At 37.5% G+C, this 25301-nt stretch overlaps 1 protein-coding gene across 1 annotated transcript in view; it reads right to left on the bottom strand.

Annotated features, from left to right (window-relative positions):
* Positions 1–19585, bottom strand: part of LOC150108588 (transcription elongation factor 1 homolog) — a 41330-nt gene extending 21745 nt beyond the window's left edge. The window contains exons 1-2 of the mRNA XM_090416035.1: positions 19354–19585; positions 791–861 (exon numbers count right to left, since the gene is read on the bottom strand). Of these exons, the coding sequence (XP_090272161.1) occupies positions 791–861; positions 19354–19469 (187 nt within the window). The 5' untranslated portion in view covers positions 19470–19585. The remainder of the gene's footprint in view (positions 1–790; positions 862–19353) is intronic.
* Positions 19586–25301: the final 5716 nt, after the last annotated feature.

The following is a 25301-nucleotide window of genomic DNA, read 5'->3' as shown; positions in this document are numbered from 1 at the left end:
AGAATACAGCATGGTAGACTGTTGCATAAATTGGAGAATATGTGTTTGGATTATAGAATATTAATGTGGATAATAGGATGGCTGACTGACAAATATCAAAAAGTGGTATATGTGAGTCTGTAAGATTTAAGGTGTAATTAAGTGGTGTACCATAAGGATCAGTGCTTGGTCCACTGTTATTCAATCTATACATTAATGATATTGGGAAGGATCTGACAAGCAACATACAGCTATTTGTTGATATCTCATTGAGTATTCAGTGTATCATCATCAGCAAATAGCTGTATGTTGCTTGATATGAGTACATCACATGATATGAGGAGCAGAAAATTAACTGTTTGCAGTATGTGCTTGGTTAATGACTGGCCCTGACATGCGAACTGATATTTACTATTTCTAAATCTAATTTGACTGGACGAGGTGTGCTGTATGTTGTCGATGATATTTTAAGCTAAGCTTCTAAGAGTGGTTAAAGAATTCCTTATTTAAAATAAGTTATATTATACGAAAGCTTTAAGAACCTGTCTGGTGTTCTTGTTAAGAACTTTCAGTAACTAAGGATTAGAATCCTAATATTATGCTAGTTCTTTGGACATCCTCCTCTCAAACAAATCAGAGTTGGGAAATGAAAGTGATATAATATTTATGCAGTGAAATTACTACCAATATTTAGTTTACTTGGAATAAAATTTTGCCTCATATTAAACATAGAACATACCTTTTCTCCCTTCCAGTAATACAGATTTATTTTAAGATGTTATTTAAAAACATAACATTAAAATAAGGATACAATTAATAGATGTCTGAAAGTCTTCTAAACAAACACGGCAAGTTATTCTTCCAGTATTCCTTTGACGATCCCTAATAAAAAAATAAGACAATGAATGAAGAATAAAAACATTCATAAATTACTAAGATTCCAATCATGAAAAGAACTTGCCTAGAAATAATCATTAAATACGCATAAAAATCATTCTGATATATTACAAACTTTTTTTAATGATAATTCCACCCAAAAAAAAAAAAAAATAGTATAGTTATTAAATTACCAATGCAGCACAGCAAGGCAAGTGGGCTAAGATGAAGATAACATGGAAATGGTGTTCCAACCTGGTTTCCCAATGAGCAAATACATGATACAGATCACATCATTTAAAATTAATATGTTTTAATCCCCATTCATCAAATACAGGTGTTCACAAAGGGAAGTACAATCCTTAGACAATTCAGGTTTATTAGTAATTACAAAAACATGTTGAAATGTGCTGACCATTGTTGTTTCCACAAGCGAACGCAAAGCATTATCAAACACATTTCTTACCATCTCATTTGATATGCCATCCACTGTGCACTGAATGATGAAATGTAGCTATTGCAAATCAGGTAGACTAATGTCCGGAAATTAAAGATGACAAGAAATTATATTCTTGGTTTGAAGCCAAGTTGTGAAGTGAAAAAAAACTTTCAAATAATGCCTGGAAATATAAGTGGCCGTAATCCCTTCGATATCAGCTGCCCATAAAGCACAATAAATTAAAATTACAAGAAATTATAAACTTGGTTTAATCCTTTATCCAAGTGTAAGCAAACAAAGTTTGCACCTGAAATATAATCAGGACTAAGGCAACTCATATATAGAAGCTGATGACCTCACATTACTTGCCTTAGTATCCCACAATGCAAAGCACATATCCTTATGGGTATGTATAATGCTATACATTATGGGATCACTACCCAGACCGGTTTCGACCTTTATTGAGGTCTCGTCAGTGGGAGTCAGACCCAGAGGTGATACTAAGGTTGAAGTAATGCAGAAATCATATTCTGACTTTGGAAGGAGCCTCAATCAATACATAGCATCACACTCAATGAATACTTTGCGCACGAAGGTCCGTCACTGGAGCCAACTGTGTTCGACTTCGAAACTAGCAGAGAGTTTTGATAGATTGTTTTATCATCGTCCACTAAGCGACCCTATAATCCCAACGTAACCCTCCATGATAATTAATGTCTCTCATATATTAACACCTTTTGGCAAGTCTGGGTAATGACCCTTCTCATAATGCATAGCATTATATATACCTGTAAGGATATGTGCTTTGCATTATGGGATACTAAGGCAAGTGATGCGAAGTCATCAGCTTCTATATACGAGTTGCCCTAGTCTTGATTATATTTCAGGCGCAAACTTTATTTGCTTACACTTGGATAAAGGATTAAATCAAGTATATAATTTCTTGGAATCTTTAATTTATAGTATAACCAATGGAAAAACAAAGAGTTTCATGCCGAATATAGTAGAAACTATATAAAGTTCGGCGATTCCAAGCGTAAGCAAATACCTGGATACTGCAGCACTGATCCCAAAGGGTAGTGCAAGCTGGGGCAACTCGTGGTAGAAGTGGAGCGAGCTCCGATCACTATTCTTGATATTTGCCCATAATGTGAACTTAGCTCCTAGGAACTGTATTTTTGTTCACATTATGAGAGAAGGTCACTACCCAGACCGGTTTCGACCTTTATTGAGGTCTCATCAGTGAGTAGCCAGACATAGTTAATATCAAGTTTGTAGCGAACAGAACTTGTACCCCTTCTACGAGTATTGCCGTGAGGTGCTCTAATAAATTATTAGATATGTGAAGAGCCACAGGCTTCTATTCGGCGACATATAACTTGTTTAAGTTAAGGGATATTACTTAAGGGATATTACTAAGTAATATCCCTTAACTTAAACAAGTTATATGTCGCCGAATAGAAGCCTTTGGCTCTTCACATATCTAATAATTTATTAGAGCACCTCACGGCAATACTCGTAGAAGGGGTACAAGTTCTGTTCGCTACAAACTTGATATTAACTATGTCTGGCTACTCACTAATGAGACCTCAATAAAGGTCGAAACCGGTCTGGGTAGTGACCTTCTCTCATAATGTGAACAAAAATACAGTTCCTAGGAGCTAAGTTCACATTATGGGCAAATATCAAGAATAGTGATCGGAGCTCGCTCCACTTCTACCACGAGTTGCCCCAGCTTGCACTACCCTTTGGGATCAGTGCTGCAGTATCCAGGTATTTGCTTACGCTTGGAATCGCCGAACTTTATATAGTTTCTACTATATTCGGCATGAAACTCTTTGAGTTTCTTATTCGGCTAAGAAACTATATGGGATGTAATATCCCTTAACTTAAACAAGTTATATGTCGCCGAATAGAAGCCTTTGGCTCTTCACATATCTAATAATTTATTAGAGCACCTCACGGCAATACTCGTAGAAGGGGTACAAGTTCTGTTCGCTACAAACTTGATATTAACTATGTCTGGCTACTCACTGATGAGACCTCAATAAAGGTCGAAACCGGTCTGGGTAGTGACCTTCTCTCATAATGTGAACAAAAATACAGTTCCTAGAAGCTAAGTTCAAATTATTGGCAAATATCAAGAATAGTGATCGGAGCTCGCTCCACTTCTACCACGAGTTGCCCCAGCTTGCACTACCCTTTGGGATCAGTGCTGCAGTATCCAGGTATTTGCTTACGCTTGGAATCGCCGAACTTTATATAGTTTCTACTATATTCGGCATGAAACTCTTTGAGTTTCTTATTCGGCTAAGAAAAGTAATATCCCTTAACTTAAACAAGTTATATGTCGCCGAATAGAAGCCTTTGGCTCTTCACATATCTAACAATGGAAAAACTTCCAACAACATAAAACACACTAAGTAAACTCAATGAAATGCAGGTATTGGAGCAGTCATGTTGTCTTGTTGAAATATGTTTTACAATGTTTGTTTTCAGACAGTTTCAGATTGCATGGATTTTACTGATTATCATCATCAAATTCCTGACATATACCCTCAGAGGGGTGGGGTATAGCATCTTGTGATAGTACTACAAGAAAGGTTACATCATTACTAACTTCCTATCAACAATTTTCTCCCAGTTTAGCTTGTTATCTGTCAAATTCCAGTATTATTAGATATTATATTTCTGTCTTTTAAGGCACTTCCAAGATCCACCTATATCTTGGTCTTCCTCTGGGTTTTTTCCCTTCATTCTAGCAAAGAACACTTGTTTAGCTAATCTTTCCTCTCCCATTCTGTTTAAATGGCCATACTACCTGAGATTAGCTCTGCTAACACATTCCTGAATGCTACTAACAATGCCAAGTTCTTTCCTAATAACACCATTTTTAATGTGATACTGCCACTGATGCCATCTATTAACTCCACTAATCTTTCTTAAAACTCTCACATCAGAGGTCCCCAAGTCTTTGATCAAGGCTTCTAACCCAGCTCTCAGATCAGTAAGTTAAAATTGGTTTGAACACTCTTGTATACAGCTAATTTAGTGCTTTGACTAATTTCTTTCTTATATTGTGGTGTGGAGTGAGTTTGAAGAGCGAAAGGGCGTATACAAGAAGGATATTTTGCATCTGAATGGTTTTGGTGTTCAGAGACTGAAAAAATTGTTGCTGAATGAAGTAAAAGTGGATGTGCAGAATTAGGGAAACTAGTTTTTTGGAGGGAGGGGGGGGGGAGATGGGAAGCTGTTGAATGGATATGCAGACATCAGTGAGGCAGTTGAGTGTAAGAATGTGTATAATATGCCTGAGTTGGTACAAAGGATAACAAACCAGAATGGGATAGTTAGTATAAGGCATCAAGATAGGGGTGGGACTAGAGGGGCTTTTGCACTTTATGTACATTAATGCGGAGTATTAGGAACAAGGAGGAGGAATTTTTGGCCTTGGTTGGCTCTTCCTGGCCACAGGTTATTGGCATTAGTGAGACATGGCTAACAGAAGAGATATAGTTAGTGGGATAGAATGTGAAAGGTATAGTGTTCAGAAAAGAAAGAGAAAAAAGAATGGGGAGGGGGGGGGGTGTTACTGAAGATAGCAGATGAATTGCAGCCAAAAAGAATAGAAGTTCAACTGTAGGATAGTGAAAATAGCACATTTGAGTCTATCTGGTGTGAGATTGAGGCCAGCAGAACAAAATATACAGTTGGGTGCTGCTATAGACCAGGCAATGGAATAGATGATTGGGATAGTATGCATAGGCAAATAGACTCAATGAGTGAAGGACAAGTAATTAGTATGGGAGATTTCAACTATGGTAGCATTGATTGGAAGGAGAGTACACACGGGAGGAAGGAAATGGATTTTATGCAGTAACTAAAGGATGACTACCTGAGACAGAACGCAATGGAATATACTAGGAGTTCAAGAGTGCTCCATCTAGTAACTGCATCTGAGAATTTGACCATAATGAATATGGCCACGTTGCCACCAAATGGTGAGAATGATCATAAGGTCTTGATCTGGGAGGTGACTAAATGTGTGGAATTTTCAATTAAGATAGGGTATATGTGGAATTACCAGGCTGATAAGTATGACAAGCTTAGGAGATTGCTTGGATCAGTGCATTAGCATTGTAAAACTCCAAGGGCTGGATGTTGATAGTGCATGAGAAGTGGTAGAGGAGTGTTTGAGGGAATTAATGGCTGACTGCATACCTAGAGTCCAGAGAGTAAATCAAGTGGGAGTTAAATGGATGAATAACACCATTAAGCTCGAGCTGCCAAAAAAAAAAAAGAAACAATTGTGGAGAGAATTTAAGGAGAAAGGTGATCTGCAGGCACATAAACAGTACAAAGCATGGGTAGTAAGAAAAGCAAAAGCAGATTATGAAAGGAAATTAGCAACGCAAGCTAAAGAGAATCCCAAACAGTTCTTTTGATATGCTGCAAGTATATACCGCAGAATGATTAAGGAATGCTGATGGTAGGGAGGTAGCTGAATCAGTCGGAATAGTAGAATTACTAAGCAAACACTTTGCAAGAGTATATAATCTGGACAGTAATATTGCAGGAATGAGGGAACCAAGGGCTTATACAGGAATCGAGGTGAATGAAATGGAGGTGAATACATCTGTTGGATTGGATAGCATACCTGCTCAAGTCTTATGTGAAGCAGCAAAGGAATTGTCAGTGCTCTTGAACCATATTGGACTATACTCTTCTTCTTCGGTACTACAGACCGATGTGGGGCCTTGGCCTCCCATTTTTGGGTTTCATAACTCACTACGAGGTGGGGTCATTACGCCCACGTTCAACCATGTGTAAGTGTCCGTGAAGTGTTGTATTTTTAAGACCAGTTTGCCTGCTTTGCAGGAGGAAAAACCCAAGATAAACTAGGGAGAAAAACAATGCAGTCCACACCCAAGACCAGCTAATTTGGCTATGTCTGAGAAAGATCCTTGGTTCCGCGCGTCAGCGACGAGAATCGAACGCAGGACACTCCTTTCCCGGGCATATGGTTAAGGAGAGCGTAACCACTTGGCTAACTGCGCGGACATATTGGACTATATTGTTTAATTTAAGTCTCAGCTCTGGGTTAGTCTGGAGGAGATGGAAAGAGAGGAAAATAGTTCCATTGCATAAAGGAGGCTCCAAGACTGCTGTTGCAAATTACTGACCGATCAGCATATCAGGAGTTGTTATCAAGTATTAGAGAAATTAGTCAAGAGCAAAATACAGGAATGGATAGATGGAAATGGGATACTATATGGAAGGCAGCATGGTTTTGTGAAGATAGATCATGCCTCAGTAACTTGCTCACATTTTATAGTACACTGACGGCTAAACTGGATAAGGGTAATGGGTTTTATGGTGCTGGACTATGCTAAGGCCTTTCACCCACATGGAATTCTAATCAGTAAACTGCAGCACATGGGGATGGATATAGGATTGTAAGATGGATAAGAGGGTGGTTGATGGAGAGATATCAGAGAGTAGTTTATTCAGGAGTAGAGTTCAAAAGAAGGCCTGTGACTAGTGGTGTGCCGCAGGGTTCTGTTCTTGGACCACTGCTATTTAATTTGTTCAGTATTGATATAGGAAAGGATATGAGAGGGACTGTTCATTTATTTGCCAATGAAGCAAAGTTTGGGAGAAATAGGGAATACACATGAAGTCAAAATTTTGCAGGATGATTTGGATAGATTGGCAGACTTTGCTAAGGAGATTGTATGTCAGTTTAATGTGGCAAAGTGTAAGGTTATGAATTTTGGGGTGAAAAGATTAGCAGCAGTATACCACATTGGTGGAACTATACTCCAGGAAATTGACAAAGCCATAGATTTGGGAGTGTTAGTGGATAGGGAGTTGAAGTTTAGGGGGGGGGGCACATAGCATAAGTAGCAAAATCAGCTCATCAGATCACTTGGTTACTGAAGAATACTTTGACGAGCAGAGACACGCGGGTCTTGACTACTGTGCCCAGATCTGGGCGTCAGGGTTGCTTCTTGATGGGGTCACTCGCCTCTGGTAGAGAGGATCTAGAGGCGAGTGACCAAGATGGTGGTCTATGGAATGAACCTTACAAGAACAAGTTGAAGATCTGTGGGTTACAGAAATTGATTGATAGGCAGAAATGGAGTGATATGATTGAGACATTCAAATTACTGAGGGGTTTTTACAAGATTAATTCAGAGGATATTTTTCAGAACAGTTCTGGTGGTGGGAGAACTAGGAACCATCCACGGAAAATGAGCAAGAGTGTAGTTAGCAAGTATGTGAGAACTAGGTTTTTTACTTGGAGAGTGGTGAATGCATGGAATAAACTACCGGTTTGTTGTAGGTGTCATGACTGTGAATGAGTTCAAAGTAAAGTATGATAGACACTGTGCAAATGCTGAATAGTTCTTGACATGATGTTTAGGGCCTTCCTTGATGAGTCTAAGGACTCCTTGGAGTTACCCGTAATAATAATAACATTCCATATAAATTTATTCAGCTGACTTCCTACCATACCAGCTTTACTAATGGTATGTAAAACTGCAAGGGCTGGATGTTGGTAGAGCATGGGAGATGGTTAAGAAGTGTTTGCAGGAGGTAATGGTTGACTGTATACCAAGAGTCCGAATAATAAATCAAGTAGGGATTAAATGGATGAATAACACTATTAAGCATGAGCTGCAAAGAAAGAAACAATTGTGGAGGGAATTTAAGGAGAAAGGTGACCAGCAGGCGCAGGAACAGTATAAAGCTCAGGCCAGGATGGTAACAAGGCTGGTAAGAAAAGCAAAAGCAGATTACAAGAGAAAATTGGCCATGCAGACTAAAGAGAATCCCAAACAGTTTTTTCAATATGTTGCAAGTAAAAGGAAAAATGCTCATGGCAGAATGATTTTAAAAAATGCTGAGGGTAGGGAGGTAACCGAATCAGTCGATATAGTGGAATTACTGAGCGAGCACTTTGCAAGAGTATATCATCCAGGTGGTGACATTGCAGGAATGGAAGACCCAACAGCTTATACTGGAATTGTGATGAATGAAGTAGAGGTAACTAGTCTATTACAGAACCTCAATGTCAATATATCTGTGGGATTGGATGGTATACCAGCTCGTGTCGTATGTGAAGCGGCTAAAAAATTGTCAGTGCCCTTGACCATTTTGTTTAATTTGAGCCTCGGTTCTGGGTCAGTCCCAAGGGGGTGGAAAGAGGGACAAATAGTTCCTCTGCATAAAGGTGGTTCCAAGGCTGCTGTTGAAAATTACCGGCCAATCAGCATAACAGAAATCATTATCAAGGTCTTGGAGAAAATAGTCAAGAGGAAAATACAAGATTGGATAGATGAAAATGGAATACTGTATCGGGAACAGCATGGTTTTGTGAAAGGTAGGTCATGCCTCAGTAACTTGCTCACGTATTATAACACAGTGACAGCTGAACTGGATAAGGGTAATGGGTTTACAGTGATTCTACTGGACCTTGCTAAGGCCTTTGATAGGATACCACATAGAATTCTAATCAGTAAATTGCAGCATATGGGGATGGATGTAGGGTTGGTGAGATGGATAGGAGGGTAGTTGACGGAGAGATATCAGAGAGTGGTTTATTCAGGAGTAGAGTCCACAAGACGGCCTGTGACTAGTGGTGTGCCACAAAGGATCTGTTCTTGGACCACTGCTGTTTAATTTGTTCATTAACGATATAGGAAAGGATCTGAGAGGAACAGTTCATTTGTTTGTGGATGATGCAAAGTTGGGTAGGGCAATAGTGAATGCAGATGATGTCAAAATTTTGCAAGATGATTTGGATAGATTGGAGGTCTGGGCTAAGGAGAATGGATGTCAATTTAATGTGACAAAATGTAAGGTTATGCATTTTGGGCTGAAAAGATTAGCAGCAGTTTACTACATTGGTGGAACTGTACTCCAGGAAATCGATGAGGCATGAGATTTAGGAGTGTTGATGGATAAGGAGTTGAAGTTTAGGGGGCACATTGCAAAAGTGGTCAAATCAGCTCAAATCACTTGGTTGCTGAAGAATACATTGACAAGCAGAGACAAGGTTATTGTTCCTCTGTATCGAGCCTTGATAAGACCCCATCTCGACTACTGTGCCCAGATTTGGTCACCTAGGTTTCTTCTTGATGGGGAGAAGGTTGAGAGGATCCAGAGACGAGTGACCAAGATGATAGCAGGTCTGTGGAATGAACCTTATGAGAACAGGTTGAGAATTTGTGGGTTGCAGAAATTGGTTGATAGGTAGAGGAGGGGAGATATGATTGAGACATTCAAATTACTGAAGGGTTTCTATAAAATTAATTCAGAAGATATTTTTGAGAACAGGGCTGGTTGTTGGAGGACTAAGGGACATCCATGGAAACTGGGCAAAAGTGTGGTTAGTAAGGGTGTTAGAGCTAGGTTCTTTACTTTTAGAGTGGTGAATGGGTGGAATGGGCTGCCAGAGTCTGTGGTGGATGCTGTGACAGTGAATGAGTTTAAGGCGAGGTATGATAGATACTGTATGAATGTCGAATAGTTGTGATGAATATGATTTGGGGCCTCCCTCGATGAGTCTAAGGACTCCCTGGAGTTGCCCGTAATAATAATAATAATAAAAACTCTCCCATTCAGCTTTATTTCCTTTTTGATAGATAGGACCTATGAGCACTCTTCTCCAATCATCTGAAATTCGATCCTCTGACCAGGCCTTCTGAATTATGCAATGTAGCCACTGTAAAACTTTTATACCTACATATTTTATCATTTCTGATAAAATATGATTACTTCAGCTGCCTTTCCACATTTCATCCTTGTGATAGCTTTTTCTACTTCAAATACAAATATATATATATATAATCCAGATGGCATTCCTGTTAAGTATATTCTACCACCATGCTGTCACTTCTCGTTTCATTCAGCAATCTTTCAAAGTCATCGTCATCATACGTATCAAGGATTTAGGCCTAGTATGGCCTGTTCCATCCTTAGAAATCATCGTTAAAACGTTTAAGAGGACGTCCTGGTTTTCTTTTTCCTAATGGCTTGTACTTTAAGGCTTGTTTTGGTAGTCTTTCTGTTTTCATTCTTTGAATGTGTTCCATCCATTTATGTTTATATTTTTTAATTTTTTCAATTACTGGTTCTTGGTTTAATTCTTTCATAATATCTTCGTTTCTTTTGTGATCAAATAGGGTATAGTTTGCAGTTTTTCTCATAAACTTCATTTCTGCTGTTGTTAATCTTTGTTTGTCTTTTTGTTTTATTGTCCAGATTTCGCTTCCATACATTAAGACCGGTAGGGCTAATGTATTGTATACTTTTAGCCTGGTTTGTTTTTGAACTAGGTTTGGTTTAAATATAGAGTTAATTACTCCTGTTATTTTTAACATCCTGTTATTTTGCAATTTTTATGTTTATATCTTTTTCATTTTCATAAGTGATCATACATCCTAGGTAGTTAAATGAATTCACCTGTTCTTACTCCAAACATCAAAAATATCTTTAATCTCAGTTTTCATGTCCCCTTTTACAGTACTGATTCCTCCATTTCGGAGCCTTTTCAATAGTCTCCAGAATATTTTACCACTTTCCTGATATTCATTTTCAAATGTTCTTACCAAAGTATTCCAATGACTTTTGTCTAGTCATTGGAAGACTTTGGTAATTTAACACAATGCTTAGCTTTCTTACATTTTTCTTTGTATTCCCTAAGAGTACAAGGTGACTTACTTGCCAGGAACTTTCGATATGCTTTCGTCTTTTCCTTGACAGCCTCTTTAACTTCCTGATTTTTTTATCCTTGCACCTTACCTCACCACATGCCTCTCTGGCTGAATCAAAGTTTTCTTTAGGGTTTACCACTGAATATCCACGGTCTGGTTCTTGTTTTCAAAACTTTCAGTTTTTCTTAAATAATGTTTGTGTACTTGAGTGTACAGTTTACATCTCATAGCTGTCCAACTTTGATTCATTTCAAAACTTTCTTACACATCCTACTTTTCAATATGAAGTTCAATTTTATCCTGCTCAACACTAAATGGTGATCAGTTCGGATTTCAAATCCTCTGTATACTCTTGTGTCCTAAACCAATGATAAAATATCGCTGTTTATGAGACTTATTTTTATATTCCTAGTATCTTCTATGTGAATTCGTGCACCTTTTTATGGCGGAACATGTTGTAAGTAATAACTAGTCCATGTCCGGAGCAGAAACCTAGCAAGCACTTACCATTTATTATTAGCTTTGATCTTTTCTACAAATTTTCCCAAAACATTCTTATGTCTGGCAATCATTTCCTACTCTACTGTTTAGATCTCCAACAAGGACCAAATTTTCCTTTTTCACTGTGTTAGCTGCCTTCTCTAATGTCGCAAAAAATTCCTTCACTTCTTACTTATTAAAAACCTTCTGTGGGACCATAACCACAAATAAGTCTCATTGTCCAGTTCCCCATTTTGATATTACACTACGTCATTCTACTTGATATCGCCTGCTATTAAAGAAGATTATCCTCATATTTAGTGTTTAATATTATAGCTACTCCTTTTCCCCGATTGTTATTTCCTGAATATAACATACTGTATTTGTTGCTTAGAAAGATCTCACCTATTTTTGTCTTCTTTGTTTCGTTAACACTTATTATGCTGATCTGGTACTTGTCCAACTCTTCTGCTAGTTCCATTTCTTTTCTATTGATGCTTCTTATGTTGATAATGGCAATCTTGATCTCTGCTGATGTTGAGTTGGGGTTTGTTCCAATAGCTGACTTTTTCTTGTTCGCCCTGGTTCCCTGACAAAAACAACGGGGAACTTGTTTAACCAACCAATGCCTCAGCTCGCACGAAATTTCATCATTTTGAATTATGATTTAAGCCAATAAGAATATAATTTGATTGGCTAAATCCCAAATTGACAGCTCATCTTTGTTTATTCAGTATCCAGGTTGATATCCAACAGGGTGCATGACGAGAAAGTGAGGATCGGACATCGGGTCAGAACATCTGGCCAGTTGTCCTGGAGGTTCTCATCCTGTTTATCCAGCCTTGTCTGAACTTGTTTTCAATTAGCACTGTTGGACTAAAACACTTCATAACTTTGACTCCAGATGTATTCAAGAACAATTATTCTTTCTTGTTAGGACATTTTGTACTAAGTGTTCCTGAATCTGAATGAACAGCAATGGGTTTTAAGTACCAACAGAACACATTTGGAAGAAGAAATAGGACAATACATTTCCTTCAATTGAAAGGACCAGAGTTCAATTATCAATTACTGTTTTTCAACTGAAGGTGAGTTTAGATGATCTCATATCTGGTAACAGAGTTTTTCTGTTGAGTATTTGGTGTTTCATCCTACATACAAGAAAATCAGCCAGAAAACACACACAATTAACAAAACAAAAATAATATTAGTGGCTGGTAGATGTATTGTGTGATGACAGATTATGTAGCATATTAGTAGACAGGAAATGGCACAGCAGGTGAAAGTGGATTATGAAGGATTAGCAGATGGTAGATAATGTAGTAGATGGTAGGTAATGTAGTAGATGGGTTAACCTCTGTAATGAGTCCTTGAACTCTGGCAGTGTCATGTAATAATAAATACATTTTCTATAGGTCATATTTCTTTTTGAAAAGCCCACATAACATTCTAAAAGCAAACTCCCTGATCATGTACTGAAAGGCAGGAAATTTGCTGATTCTACAATAGCTGCTATCTGGAGGTATAGGTGGCAAATTTAAGAGTATTCCAAAAATACTTTGAAGCTTTATAAACATTTGGAAAATCTGTTGTTAGCAAATACAAAATAAAAATATATTACCTAAGTTTATTATAGCTGGAAAAGATACTTTATTAAAATAAAACATTCTGAGAGTTTCATAGTTTGTACATGAAAAATCTTCATGTGCTTTTAGTATCTCATAATGCAAAGCATACATCCTTTTAGACATATATAATGCTAAGCATTATGGGATGGGGCCACTATCCAGACCAGTTTCAACCTTTAAGTCTCATTAAGTGGGAACCAGATCCAGAAGAGATAAAGTTTGGAGTAATGCAGAAATCATTTTTATTAATTAATTATTATTATTTTTAATGTTGATCCCATACACAAGAGGTTGAAAGACCTATAAACACATGAGTGTTGTGTCTGGGTGCAGATGAGGAATGAAACAGAAAAGTTTATTGATGTTTATCAACTCTCGACAATACCCCATGCAACTTATAGACTATGCTATATACTCAACCCAAAATCACACTTCTTCTCAAAGCTGCATATCAACAGTACGTAGATTTAAAATTCCCATATGCCCAAAATCTCTATTAAGTTATAAAATGAATATCCAAATATTCAAACTACAGAACTGTCTTCATTACAAACAACAAACTACAAAATTTAAAACACAGAACCACAATAACTCAGCCCAACATGCTACTATGCCATAATGTAGTTTTACAAGTTCAACTGCCAGTTAGGATGCAACAACTGTTATACCTGGTTCCACCATTCGTTCTATCAAGCCTCGCTTAATTGAACACTTTAGAATATTAGAGTAATATTCCCATACCTGACATCGCAAAGAAAAAAACAAAATTCTACTACTGAAATATCCTTGCATGCAATACAATCTAAATATACCTCTGAAATTGAAAAGATTATCATCATCGATTTCCAAGATAATGAATCCAAATTACGTTGTTCTGAATCACTAGCAATAAAAACCACCAAATGTTCCATAAACACAAAAAAAAAAAGATCCTGTTTACTATCTCCTTCATGGCAATTAAACAAAATAAATTTCTCCCCTGTATTCTCAAACCAGCCCAATTAACAAATACTCTCAAACCAACCAAACACTTCGTACAAAAAGTCCATGTAGCTGGCTCAGTTTTCTGCTTTACTCATTTGATGATGTTTTAATGTAAAGAAATGGTTAGCACCCATCATGTTTGTTGCTGGCTTACTGTGTATATAATAATTTTTTATTCTTGGTTCTTTTAAAAATCCAAAGAGCCTGTGTAGCTCAGCAGAATTGGTGTTTGCACGTCTCAGTGCTAAACTCCTAAAGAGAGAGAGCACTGCAAGTTCGATTCTAGTCGCCAACTAGAGGAACTGTTTCGAAGCCTTCTCTCTACTGATTCCCGAGTTAGTTGATCTCTGGCACAGACAAGTGGTTTTTTCCTCCTGAAAAATCAGGTTTTTCGTCCTATAAACTCAGGAAAATGAACTGTAGGACAGGACCCACACTATTTCAGACATTAAAAATATTGTGTTTGGGTCAGGGACCATGTAATGGCAGCACTTGTTAGCAGACTCATCACTGCATGGTGCTTAAATTAGTGACAGCCTTGGACCAGCTATCTCTGATTGGCCACCAGTAAAGAATGAATTGCCCAAGTCTCCAAAAGTTGAGGCTAAAACGGCCTCACCTACTCCCTATAAAGTAGTAAAAGGCATTAGCCGATTTATTTTGAAGTGTACCAATTTATCTTTTCAGTTTTAACTTTTTTGTCACTGGGTTTAAAAATATTCTTGTCTATCTTCATGTATTTTCTGCACTTGTTGCTATCTTGCACCCACCACTTTAAAGTGCATACTGTCTCTGCTCTAAACAAGTCTTCAAATTTTTACCATCTTTCCTTCCAGACAGGTTATATTAATTTATATCCTTCATTTTAAACCTTATTAAATTCAACTGTTATGCTTAGTTGTTAAAAAGGGTCTGCTCCATTGCTAAAACTGATTAGAAAAAGCTAAGAAAAAAATAGCTTTTTCTTTCATACTGTAAAGATTTTAGGAGCATCATGATTTTCAGTAATCTAAAGAATTAGTTTATTAATGTGCCCCCCCAAGAGTTGCAGGTTGTAATTGTTTGGGAATACTTCATGAGGCTGTTCCAGAAGACAGAAGTGGATAGAATAAAAAAGGAAAAATAGAAGCAGGTTCAGTATGTTTGCAGTTGCACAGTAAAAGGGATGCTGCATGGTTTGTCAAATGAGTGGCATGAGTGAAGAGTACTATTATCTGCAAAACCATGGATGGGATTAGTGGCTATTGTGAGTAGGTCACTTATGTACAAGCAAAAGAGAGTAGGTGATAGGACAGAGCCTTGAGGCACTTCAGCAGTGGTGGTGAAGCATCTATCATGACTTGCAGAGTACAAGAAAGCTGGGCAGCAGAGAGACTGAAGGATAGCAATTTATCTTGTAGCTTACATCACTCCAGTGGTGAGTGATGTAAGCTACAAAGGTCAGCTGTGGACCTTGAATGGCAGAATTCATATTGGTGGTCGACGATTAATTCGTGAGGCTGTAAGTAGTGGAGCAGTTTGGCTACTGATAACTTTTTCTTGAAGCTGGAGTTCTTGATGCAAACCACACATCATAAGTTTTTTTCTTGCCTGTTTTGTTTATCGTTTGAACCAGGGCTCAGAAAGTAGGTGTGGTTGTGGGTTGAATGGGGTATGTAGGTCTTCACACCAGTGAGTATAATTTCTGTGACACATTCACAGCAAGTGTTAGGGTCAGGTGAGTATAAGCAATAGTCAGATAAGGAAAGCAGTAGAAGTTCCAGAGGTCATCCCAGTTGGTTCCTTTGTAGTGTCAGAGGATGTGAGATCAAGAGTTGCTGGAGGAGGAATATTCTGTGAGAGAGAGAGAGGTTGGCCATGCGATTAGCATATTCAATCTCCAGCCAACAAGCTGCAAGTTCAAATCCTACCAAGAGATATGAATAGTTGTAATTATCTTTAGGTGGAAGATGAATTTCATCATCCAGTGTGAGATTACTGTCCCACTTACTGGAGATATTGGATGTCTGGAAAAATACCATGTTGGGTCTAGAGCAGCATTTCTGGATTATGTAAAAATAAATTTTAAAAAATAACAAATAAAACTCCTGATCAATGGTAGAATCTTATTAAAAATGAAGATATTAAGAATTAACTTGACATTGTTAGGATTCAGGAATGTGTGAGAAGGGCTAATCTAAGGTGGTCTGGTCACTTAAACAGAAGCAGAGAGCAAAAGGTAAGCAAAAGAGATGTTTGATGCCAAGAATAAGACCTAGAAAAAGACCAAGAGCTAAGTGGACTTATTTAGTCAGAAGCAACCTAGAAAACAAATATAAAATCTGACAATACTAGTGTGCTAACAAGTGAGAGACTAATTTGAAGGAAAACTGTTGATAGGAGATTAGTAATAATGCAAACTTAATCATGTAGCAATATCATAGTCTCTGGTACACATTTTGAGGATACATATCAGGAAACTGACAATAACAATGATTAAAAAAACCTTTATCCCACAGTACTGGTTGTAGAAGCCGCATTTTCGCACACTTCCGCAATTTTTCATGGTATAGTGGTCACATTAAAAAAAAAAAAAAAATTAAATAACCTCATGTAAATATTTGCAAGTGTGGGTGAGTCAATTAAAGTAAAAGGTGAGTCAATTAAAAATACTTGGTGGCAAAGTAAACAAAAAATTTAACTGATTTCTTTCTATACATTTGGGCTAAGAATGTTTATATACATCCTTAGTTTATATAAAATAGTTTACATACATCAGTATTAAAAAAAAGAATGTTATTTCTAAGTGATGGTAATTGCATACAGATACTGTCTAAAATTGCCTATTAACATGTCATATACAGATATATAAGAAAATGAGATAGCTCAGTCGGTATAGACTTTGTCTATACCGACTGAGCTACGTATAGTCGGTATAGAAAATAAGAAACCCTTTGGTCAGAAAGACCTGGGTTCGATTCCCATCCATGACGTGAGGAACCTTTATCTGGTCTCTTAACTAAAGGTGAGTTAGCTGGTCTCATATGGAGGTAGAGAGTTTTTCATCCCTCAGAACAGGCAAACCAACCTCGTGAACACACACATGGATCTAAAGTCGCAAATATATATATAGGGAACCTTTCCCCTGTACCTGGTTCTTGGGACCCCTGTGCAGTATTAGCCCAGTGTTGTATTATGGATAGATCCATAATTGCAAACCTTCAATATGAAGATGCCACCTAAGATGATGATGATAAGAAAATGAAATGGAAATTTTACAAGCTGCTTGCAGATCATTAACTTCATCACAGTAAATGTAATATATAACTGGACAACAGAAAGCAACAAATTCTGATTGTTGGAATAAGCATGAATTACTTCAGAAACAAATCTCATGATTTCATAGTTAAATTTTTATGTAGTTTTGTGTTTTTTTCTTAACATTAATGTATATAGTATACATTCGCTGATGATGCAAAGTTGGGTAGGGCAATAGTGAATGCAGATGTCAAAATCTTGCAGGACAACTTGGATAGATTGGAGTTCTGGGCTAAGGAGAATGGATGTCAATTTAATGTGACAAAATGTAGGGTTATGCATTTTGGGGTGAAAAGATTAGCAGCAATATACCACATTGGTGGAACTGTACTCCATGAGATTGATGAGGCCAGGAACTTGGGAGTGTTGGTGGATAAGGAGATGAAGTTTAGGGGGCACATTGCAAAAGTAGCTAAATCAGCTCATCAACTCACTTGGTTGTTGAAAAATACTTTGACAAGCAGAGACAAGCAAGTCATTGTACCTCTGTACTGAGCCTTGATAAGACCTCATCTCAACTACTGTGCCCAGATTTGGTCACCTAGGTTCCTTCTTGATGGGGAGGAGGTGGAGAGGATCCAGAGGCGAGTGAATAAGATGATAGCAGGTCTATGGAATGAACCATATGAGAACAGGTTGAAGATTTGTGGATTGCAGAAATTAGTTGATAGGCGGAAAAGGGGAGATATGATTGAAACATTCAAATTGCTAAAGGGTTTCTATAGGATTAATTCAGAGGATATTTTTGAGATCAGGACTGGTGGTGGGAGAACTAGGGGACACCTATGGAAGCTGAGCAAGAGTGTGGTTAGCAGGGGTGTTAGAGCTGGGTTCTTTACTTTTAGAGTGGTAAATGAGTGGAATAAGCTGCCAGAGTCTGTTGTGGGCGCTATGACAGTGAGTGAGTTCAAGGCAAGGTATGATAGATACTGTGAGAATATAGTATAGTTGTGTGGACTCATGTCGACACAACTGTACTACATTCTCACAGTTGTGTGGACTCATGTTTAGGGCCTCTCTCGATGAGTCTTAGGACTCCCTGGAGTCGCCAGTAATAATACTGTTCGCTAAGCTAAATTATTTTCTACATAGGCAGGCAAAATTAAAATGTTAAACATTTTGTTGATCACTACTAAATAAATTATCTATTTTTTTAAGCAGTTGACATATCTTTTTACATCCCATAACAGTTCTATTACAGCACTTTACTGTGTGCTTCATTTTTTCTTTGTTTCTCTTATCAATATATACGAAGTACAGGAATTAAATATACTGAGGGTATAGTAAATAAAATCTATTTTGGTTCTTGAAGAATGCGAAAACTTAAAAGAATATTGACCCCTCTCAAGACAACAGTGCTTTTCCGCCTAAAAGACCTCACCTACTGATGCCTTGGAATACAATTCATTGTTTTTAAGTAAGGCCTATTTCGTCGACAACGATAACTGAGGAAAATTCATTATCCAAATACTTAAGTATGTTTATATCCAGTATACAGCAAAATAAATCACATATTTCGTTGATAACTATACTACTGACTTTCTAGAGTAATTTTGGAGTAAAAGCCCTCGAGTTCAAATATCGTGATACGGTATTAGCTTCTCTTAAACAGTTTAAGAACCAGAATTTGCCTATCACGATGAGTTCTAACCCTCAACAGCGGTTGAAAGTAGTATTATTAGTACTAATAATAATAATCCTACAGTATTATTAAAAGACATTATTATTATTCTTCGTGACACCTCCAAGGAGTCCGAAGCTGATCGATGGAGAAAACTCGCGTACATCACAGACTTGTAGAAGCAACACTTGTGTGAAAGTTACGCTAAAAATCTGAAACCTGTGAAAAGTATCCAAAGGTAACTTCAATGTTTTTAGTGTAAATTCATGATTTTAAGTATTTTGAAAACTAAATTCAGAAAAAATGCAAGGTGCCTGTACAACTTACATTTTCACATCACACGATTTCTCATGATTGCAGAACGGACAATTAAATTGTGTGTCAAGTGGTTCGATAGCTTTACGCTTCGGTGGTGGCTTTCTTTTACTCCGTCGCCTTCCCATTTATTAATTTTAAGAAAGCACTTTAAAATAAACACAGTAATCTAACAACACAATACAACAAAAATTCGAAGCAAAATCGAATCAACTGTACAACAATTTTTAATGATTACACAAAGTGACTCCTCGCGACTTACAATTGCAACACAAACTTAAATAAAGTTTTATGTAGAAAATGTTTGAGTACACATAATTCATAAGAAAAGTAGTATACAAATTAAATATAGTGAGGTATATATTAAATATATTAAATAAAATCTACCTTGGTCCTTGAAGAATGTGAAGACTTAAAAGAATAAATATAGTGAAACCTGTGGGGTATTCATAACTAATTACTGTGGCATACGTGTGAATTTTTAGTTAAAAGAATATTGAAATAGCAGCCAGAAATTTGAAATAAAATATTGGTCACGGGAAAAAAAAGTCTTTAGAAAACCAGTAGCGTATACAAATTAAAATAGATTACTAATGCTTTTCTCAGATTAAAGTATGGAAAGCAGGGTACTTCGTAGCATTTTTTGGATAATTCTCAATCGATTCACGACATTGGCTAAACAAGAAATCCAGAAGAAAATTATTACTTTTAAGTAATGTTGTATAGGTAACTGTATAAGGTAAGTTAGTTAGAGGTAATTATGGTTCAGCGTGAGTAGATAAACAGCTCAGGGTTCAGATAGGCAAGTAGTTGCCTAATAGATACTGTACTATGTGTTCGTAGGTGCATTGGGAAAAGGGAAGAACAGTATGTTCAGTGGGAAAAGTGATGAGTGGAATGTCCCACGATTCAGTTCTAAAATTATAAATCTTCAGCTCCTGCATCATTAATATCCTTAATAGTTTGCAGGGCTGAGTGTTGTAAAGAATAAACTTAGGATTAGAGAGCTTCTATAACGATATGAAAATGGAGTTGAAATGCAGGGTATATGTTAACAATGCATTAAAAAGAAAAAGGAGAAACGTTTAAGAGGAAAAATTTCATAAGTAAGAATAACACAAAATATATATAAAACAGTGTGTGTGTGTGTGTGTGTGTGTATATATATATATATATATATACATACATACATATACTGCTGAGAGCCTGTGTAGCTCAGTGGATGTGGCGTTTGCCAACCACGGCGCTTGGCCGCACGAAGGAAGACTTGGTTTCGAATCTAGTCGGCGACTACTAGAGGAACTTTTTCTAAGCCTTTTTTCGACCGGTTCCCGAGTTAGTCGATCTCTGGCACGGGCTAGCAGGTTTTTCCTCCCGGAAACTCGGATTTTTCGTCCTGTAAACTCAAGAAAATCGACCGTAGAACCCACATTATTTCAGACATTAAATATATTGTGTTAGGGTTAGGGACCACGAGATGGCGGCACATTTGAGCCGTCTCTCTTCACTGAGTACCGCTTAATTAGTGATAGCCTTGGGCCATCTATCTCTGATTGGTACCAGTGGAGATTGAACTGCCCACTAAGGCGTTAGCTGATTTTTTTTTTTTTTTTTTTGATATATATACTGAAATAGAAGAAAGACAACTAAACAAACTTATATCTGGAAACTAAAATGGAGTGTAGACTAGTAAATGACAGGTTCGGGGAATGCAGGTTCCACATTTCGTTTAAATGGACTGTAGAACCCATACTATATCAGACAATAACATATCATTTTAGGGTTAGGTACCAAGTGATGGTATCACATCAACACATGTTTGCAAGTCTCCATCCCTTGCCACTTATTATTAGTGCCACAAGATTAGTGATAATCTTCGGTCATCTATTTCTGACTGGCTACTGGTGGAGACTGAACTGTCCATTCAGTTTCCAAAAAGCTAGATAGGGTTAAAAGGCCTCACCTACTCCTATTAGGGAATAAATAGTGTTGGCTGATTAATTATTATTATTATTTGTAGTACTAGTTCTGCACTAGACCGTCAAAAGAAAGTCATTCTCAGTTCAACCTAATCGGCAACTAGAGGAACTTTTCTCGCCCTTTCTTCGACCGGTTCCGGTTACTCGATCTTTGACACGAACAAGCTGGTTTTATAATGAAGTAAACTCAAACTCCATAAAATCTATCATAGAACTCACATTATTCAAGACAATAATATATTTGGTTGGAGTTAGGGACGATCAGATGGAGGAACTTGCCATTTGCTTCTCTTCACTGGATGCCATTTATATTAGTGATAATCTTTGGCCAACTATCTCTGGTTAGCAACTAGTGAGGATCGAACTTCCCCTCAGTCTATGCAAAGTTAGATAGGGCTGAAACGGCATATCTTCCAGAAATATACTCCATACAGACGAATAAAATGTGTTGGATTGTAATAATAATAATAATATTATAGAAAGTCGAGGACTCATTGATAGAGAGAAAGACTGTACATTTAAATCAGCTGTTTTTATAGCTTCTCTCGACTTATTCACACTAGATGCATTTGCTAATTCGACAAGCAGCTGTTAAATTTACTCATGGTTCCATTAGGGAAATTTAGCTCATAAACCTCACTTAATTTTACACACATTTAACTTTCACAGATGCTCCTTGGTCTTCACTCTCCATCCATCTTTTCATTGGATATTACCAGATGTCATATGGTCACTCAGATGCTCAGTGATGTATCACATCAATCCTCTCTCTTTTGTAATCCTGTTGTATGCTTTTCTGGAGGCTTTGACTCTCTGAAGAACAGTCACTCCAGACACACCATCCGTCCATCTCATTGGCAATCTACTCGTTTCTCTTTTTCCGGGAACATTGTCTTCTATTTCTGTTTTGAGAAATCCTCTTTCCATCCTTTCGGCTGTGGGTTTGAATCCCGCCGGGGGCATGGATGTTTGTGATGGTCTGTGAAAATGATGGTGGTGGCGGTCAGCGGAATATGGCGCTGGTGTACATGATGAAGATAGTTGCAGTTAGCTGAGTGGTGGAGAGAGAGAGAGAGAGAGAGTTGTAGAGCAGTGTCCTCCCCTGATGAGTCTTTGGACTCCCTGGAGGTGTTATGTAATAATAATAATAATCCTTTCAATGTGTCCAAAATAATTCAACTTTCTTCTGTCAATATCCTTGAGGAGCCTTAATGTTCTACTGATGCTTTCTAGCACCAGTCCATTTGTCTGCCTTTCAGTAAATGATATCCTCAACATCTTTCTGTAAAATCTTTCTTTTCCTATAAGACTTCTTTAGGTTCCAAGTGTCACATCCATAAGGATGTTGGAAAAAAACAGCTGCATTTAAAATACTTAACTTTGTTGCTGTAGAGAAGTCCCTGACTGTTATTTTAGCTATTCGTAATCTTCTAGGTTCGATTCCCGTCGGTGACATGAGGAGCTGAAGGATTTTCCTCAGCCATAGCCAAGTCAGCAGGTCTTGGGCATGGATAATAGGTTTTTTTTACCAAGTTTATCCTGGGATATTTCATCCCACAAAGCAGGCAAACCAGCCTTGAGAACTTAATACTATGGACATAGGCTATACCGGGGCATAGGGCTGACCACGTTATCCTGTGAACGGTTTGAGGTCCGATGATTAATGAACCCTTTACACCGCAAGGTGAAAGAGGGAAAAGGAAAATGAGATGAGATGAATAGAATGTATGCTAATATAGACCAATATAGCAAATGGCCATATAAAAAAATCAACTAATGCCTTTTATTCCCTAATAGGGAGTAGGCGAGGCCTTTATACCCTATCTAGCTTTTGGAGACTGAGTGGGCAGTTCAATCTCCACCGATAGCAGGTCCATGTCTATCACTAATTATAGCAGCCACCGATGAAGAGGCTGGCAAACAAGTGCTGCCATCTCTTGGTACCTAATCCTAACAAGATATGTCATTATCTGAAATAATGTGGGTACTACGGTCGATTTTCTTTAGTTTACGGTACGAAAAATCCGAGTTTCCGGGAGGAAAAACCAGCTTGCCTGTCCCAGAGATCGACTAACTCTGGAACTGATCGAAGATAGGCTTAGAAAAAGTACCTCCAGTCAGCGACTAGACTAGAACCTAGGTCTAACTTCAAGCTGCCAAGCACAGAGGACGCAAGCCCACTGAGCTAAATAGGCCTAGTCAAATGGCCATAAAAAAAACATACCTTGGATGAAATTGCAGGCAGGACCATTGTTAGGGGAATGTCGCCCCTAGTCAAGCGTTATTTTGTCTTTGTTTAAATTCAAATAAAAAAAATTAGTTGAGCCTGTGAAGCTCAGTGGAAGTGGAAGATTATTATAGCATACACAGCTATAATAATTACGGATATGTGTACTATTCAGCCAAAATAGTAAATTTTCATTTATTACTGGAACCGGTGGAGTCCATTTTTCAACAAATCTCCAGATTTTTCCACTTTTTAAAAACCAATGATCATATTTCGTGTTTTCCATTATTCTATCTAATTCCTTACTTAGTATTACTTCTTGCCCCCCCCCCCCTTTTTTTTTCTTCTGCTGCTAGATAGACCTCATTTTTAAGATCTATCTGGCGTAGAAATCCCTGAGCAATCGTACACAAATCAATTAAGAAATTTATTTTAATTCCGACTGCGCCACTTAATTGATCTAATTTATGTTAACAGTCAGGGCGAGAAGAAGACAAAATGAAATCTTACACTTCTACACAAATTTTCAAAAATGCAAGTCATGGTTCGCTGTTATAATTTACTCCCGCAGGTTCGTTAATTATTTTCGGGATAGTGCATTGGCTTAGGAATTAGAATCAGGCAATTGTAAAAACAAAACATATTTATTTTGACTTCAAAGACATGATACAAAGCATAGAAAGAATGATTAAATACTAACTATATCACACATTTATTCACTATCTGAACATCATAGATAGTGAATCTCATAGATTATAACACTTAGCAAAATTACTCAATCTTACTTATCACAGAATATCCTCTATGGGACAAATATAAGCATACACAATTGTTATAAGAACGTTATCACAGTTAATTCTCTTCCATTACATTTACTTCTTAAGGCTAATTCAGATATTGTATCAAGCATCCCGAGAATCAGATAACATTAACAAAACAGTTCTTCAAAAAAAAACAAGACATTCAGTTCATATATGGCCGCCAGTTAACAATTAGTCTCTTTGTTTCTACTTACGATTTCTAGGCACAATCGTATCACGTACTGCAAAACAAAACGAGGGTTACTTGTTTACAATTTCCCGAGAGGAAAGTTCGATTCCTTAATGATACACGTGAACACTTCTATCAGGTCAAATCCTCGATAGGCTTCCTTCGAATTATGCACTGGAGTTCTGCCGTGGCTATCCGCAGCCTAGAGCGAGCAGGCGGCAAAAGTACATCAGGCATCGGCGGTGGGAAAAACAACCATCCTTCAACTCCGGAAGGAGCCCTCGTAGGTGCTGCGCTAAAGTCCAGGAAAGGTCAGCCACAGGTCGAAAAAAGCCCTGAACCACGTGCTCTATTGCCCTTTTATTCAAATCACAGTTCTTTGTTCTCAATTCGGAACATTCCAGGATTTGCCACGAGCAATGAATGAACCTACGTCATCGCAGGCCGTTTGACCTTACGATCTTTTTGGCGCTAATGTCTTTTTAAATTTGTCTTTTTAACTACTTATGTCTTTTTAAGCTCTTAGTAACATTTCTTCAGTGCAGGTGCACTTTTATTAGCATATACATCTTTACAATTCTTTTATTATTGCAACTATTTAGTACATTCTTATATTTTATTATTCTAGACAAAAATCGAAATTTCGTTAAACAAAACTCATTTCTAGCGATATTTTACAGCACGATTCACCGTGCCTTTGGGGAATGTGTCCGTTGACTTCTTCCCAAGTAATGTATAGTGTTAGGATTAAGTATCCTAAGATG

This window comes from Typopeltis vanoorti, chromosome 3, assembly GCF_054136105.1.
Source record: "Typopeltis vanoorti isolate ZY-2024b chromosome 3, IOZ_Tvanoo_1.0, whole genome shotgun sequence".
In the NCBI taxonomy this organism is placed as follows: domain Eukaryota; kingdom Metazoa; phylum Arthropoda; class Arachnida; order Uropygi; family Thelyphonidae; genus Typopeltis; species Typopeltis vanoorti.
Note: the sequence above shows the minus strand (reverse complement) of the source record. Positions and strands in the feature narration are given on the sequence as shown.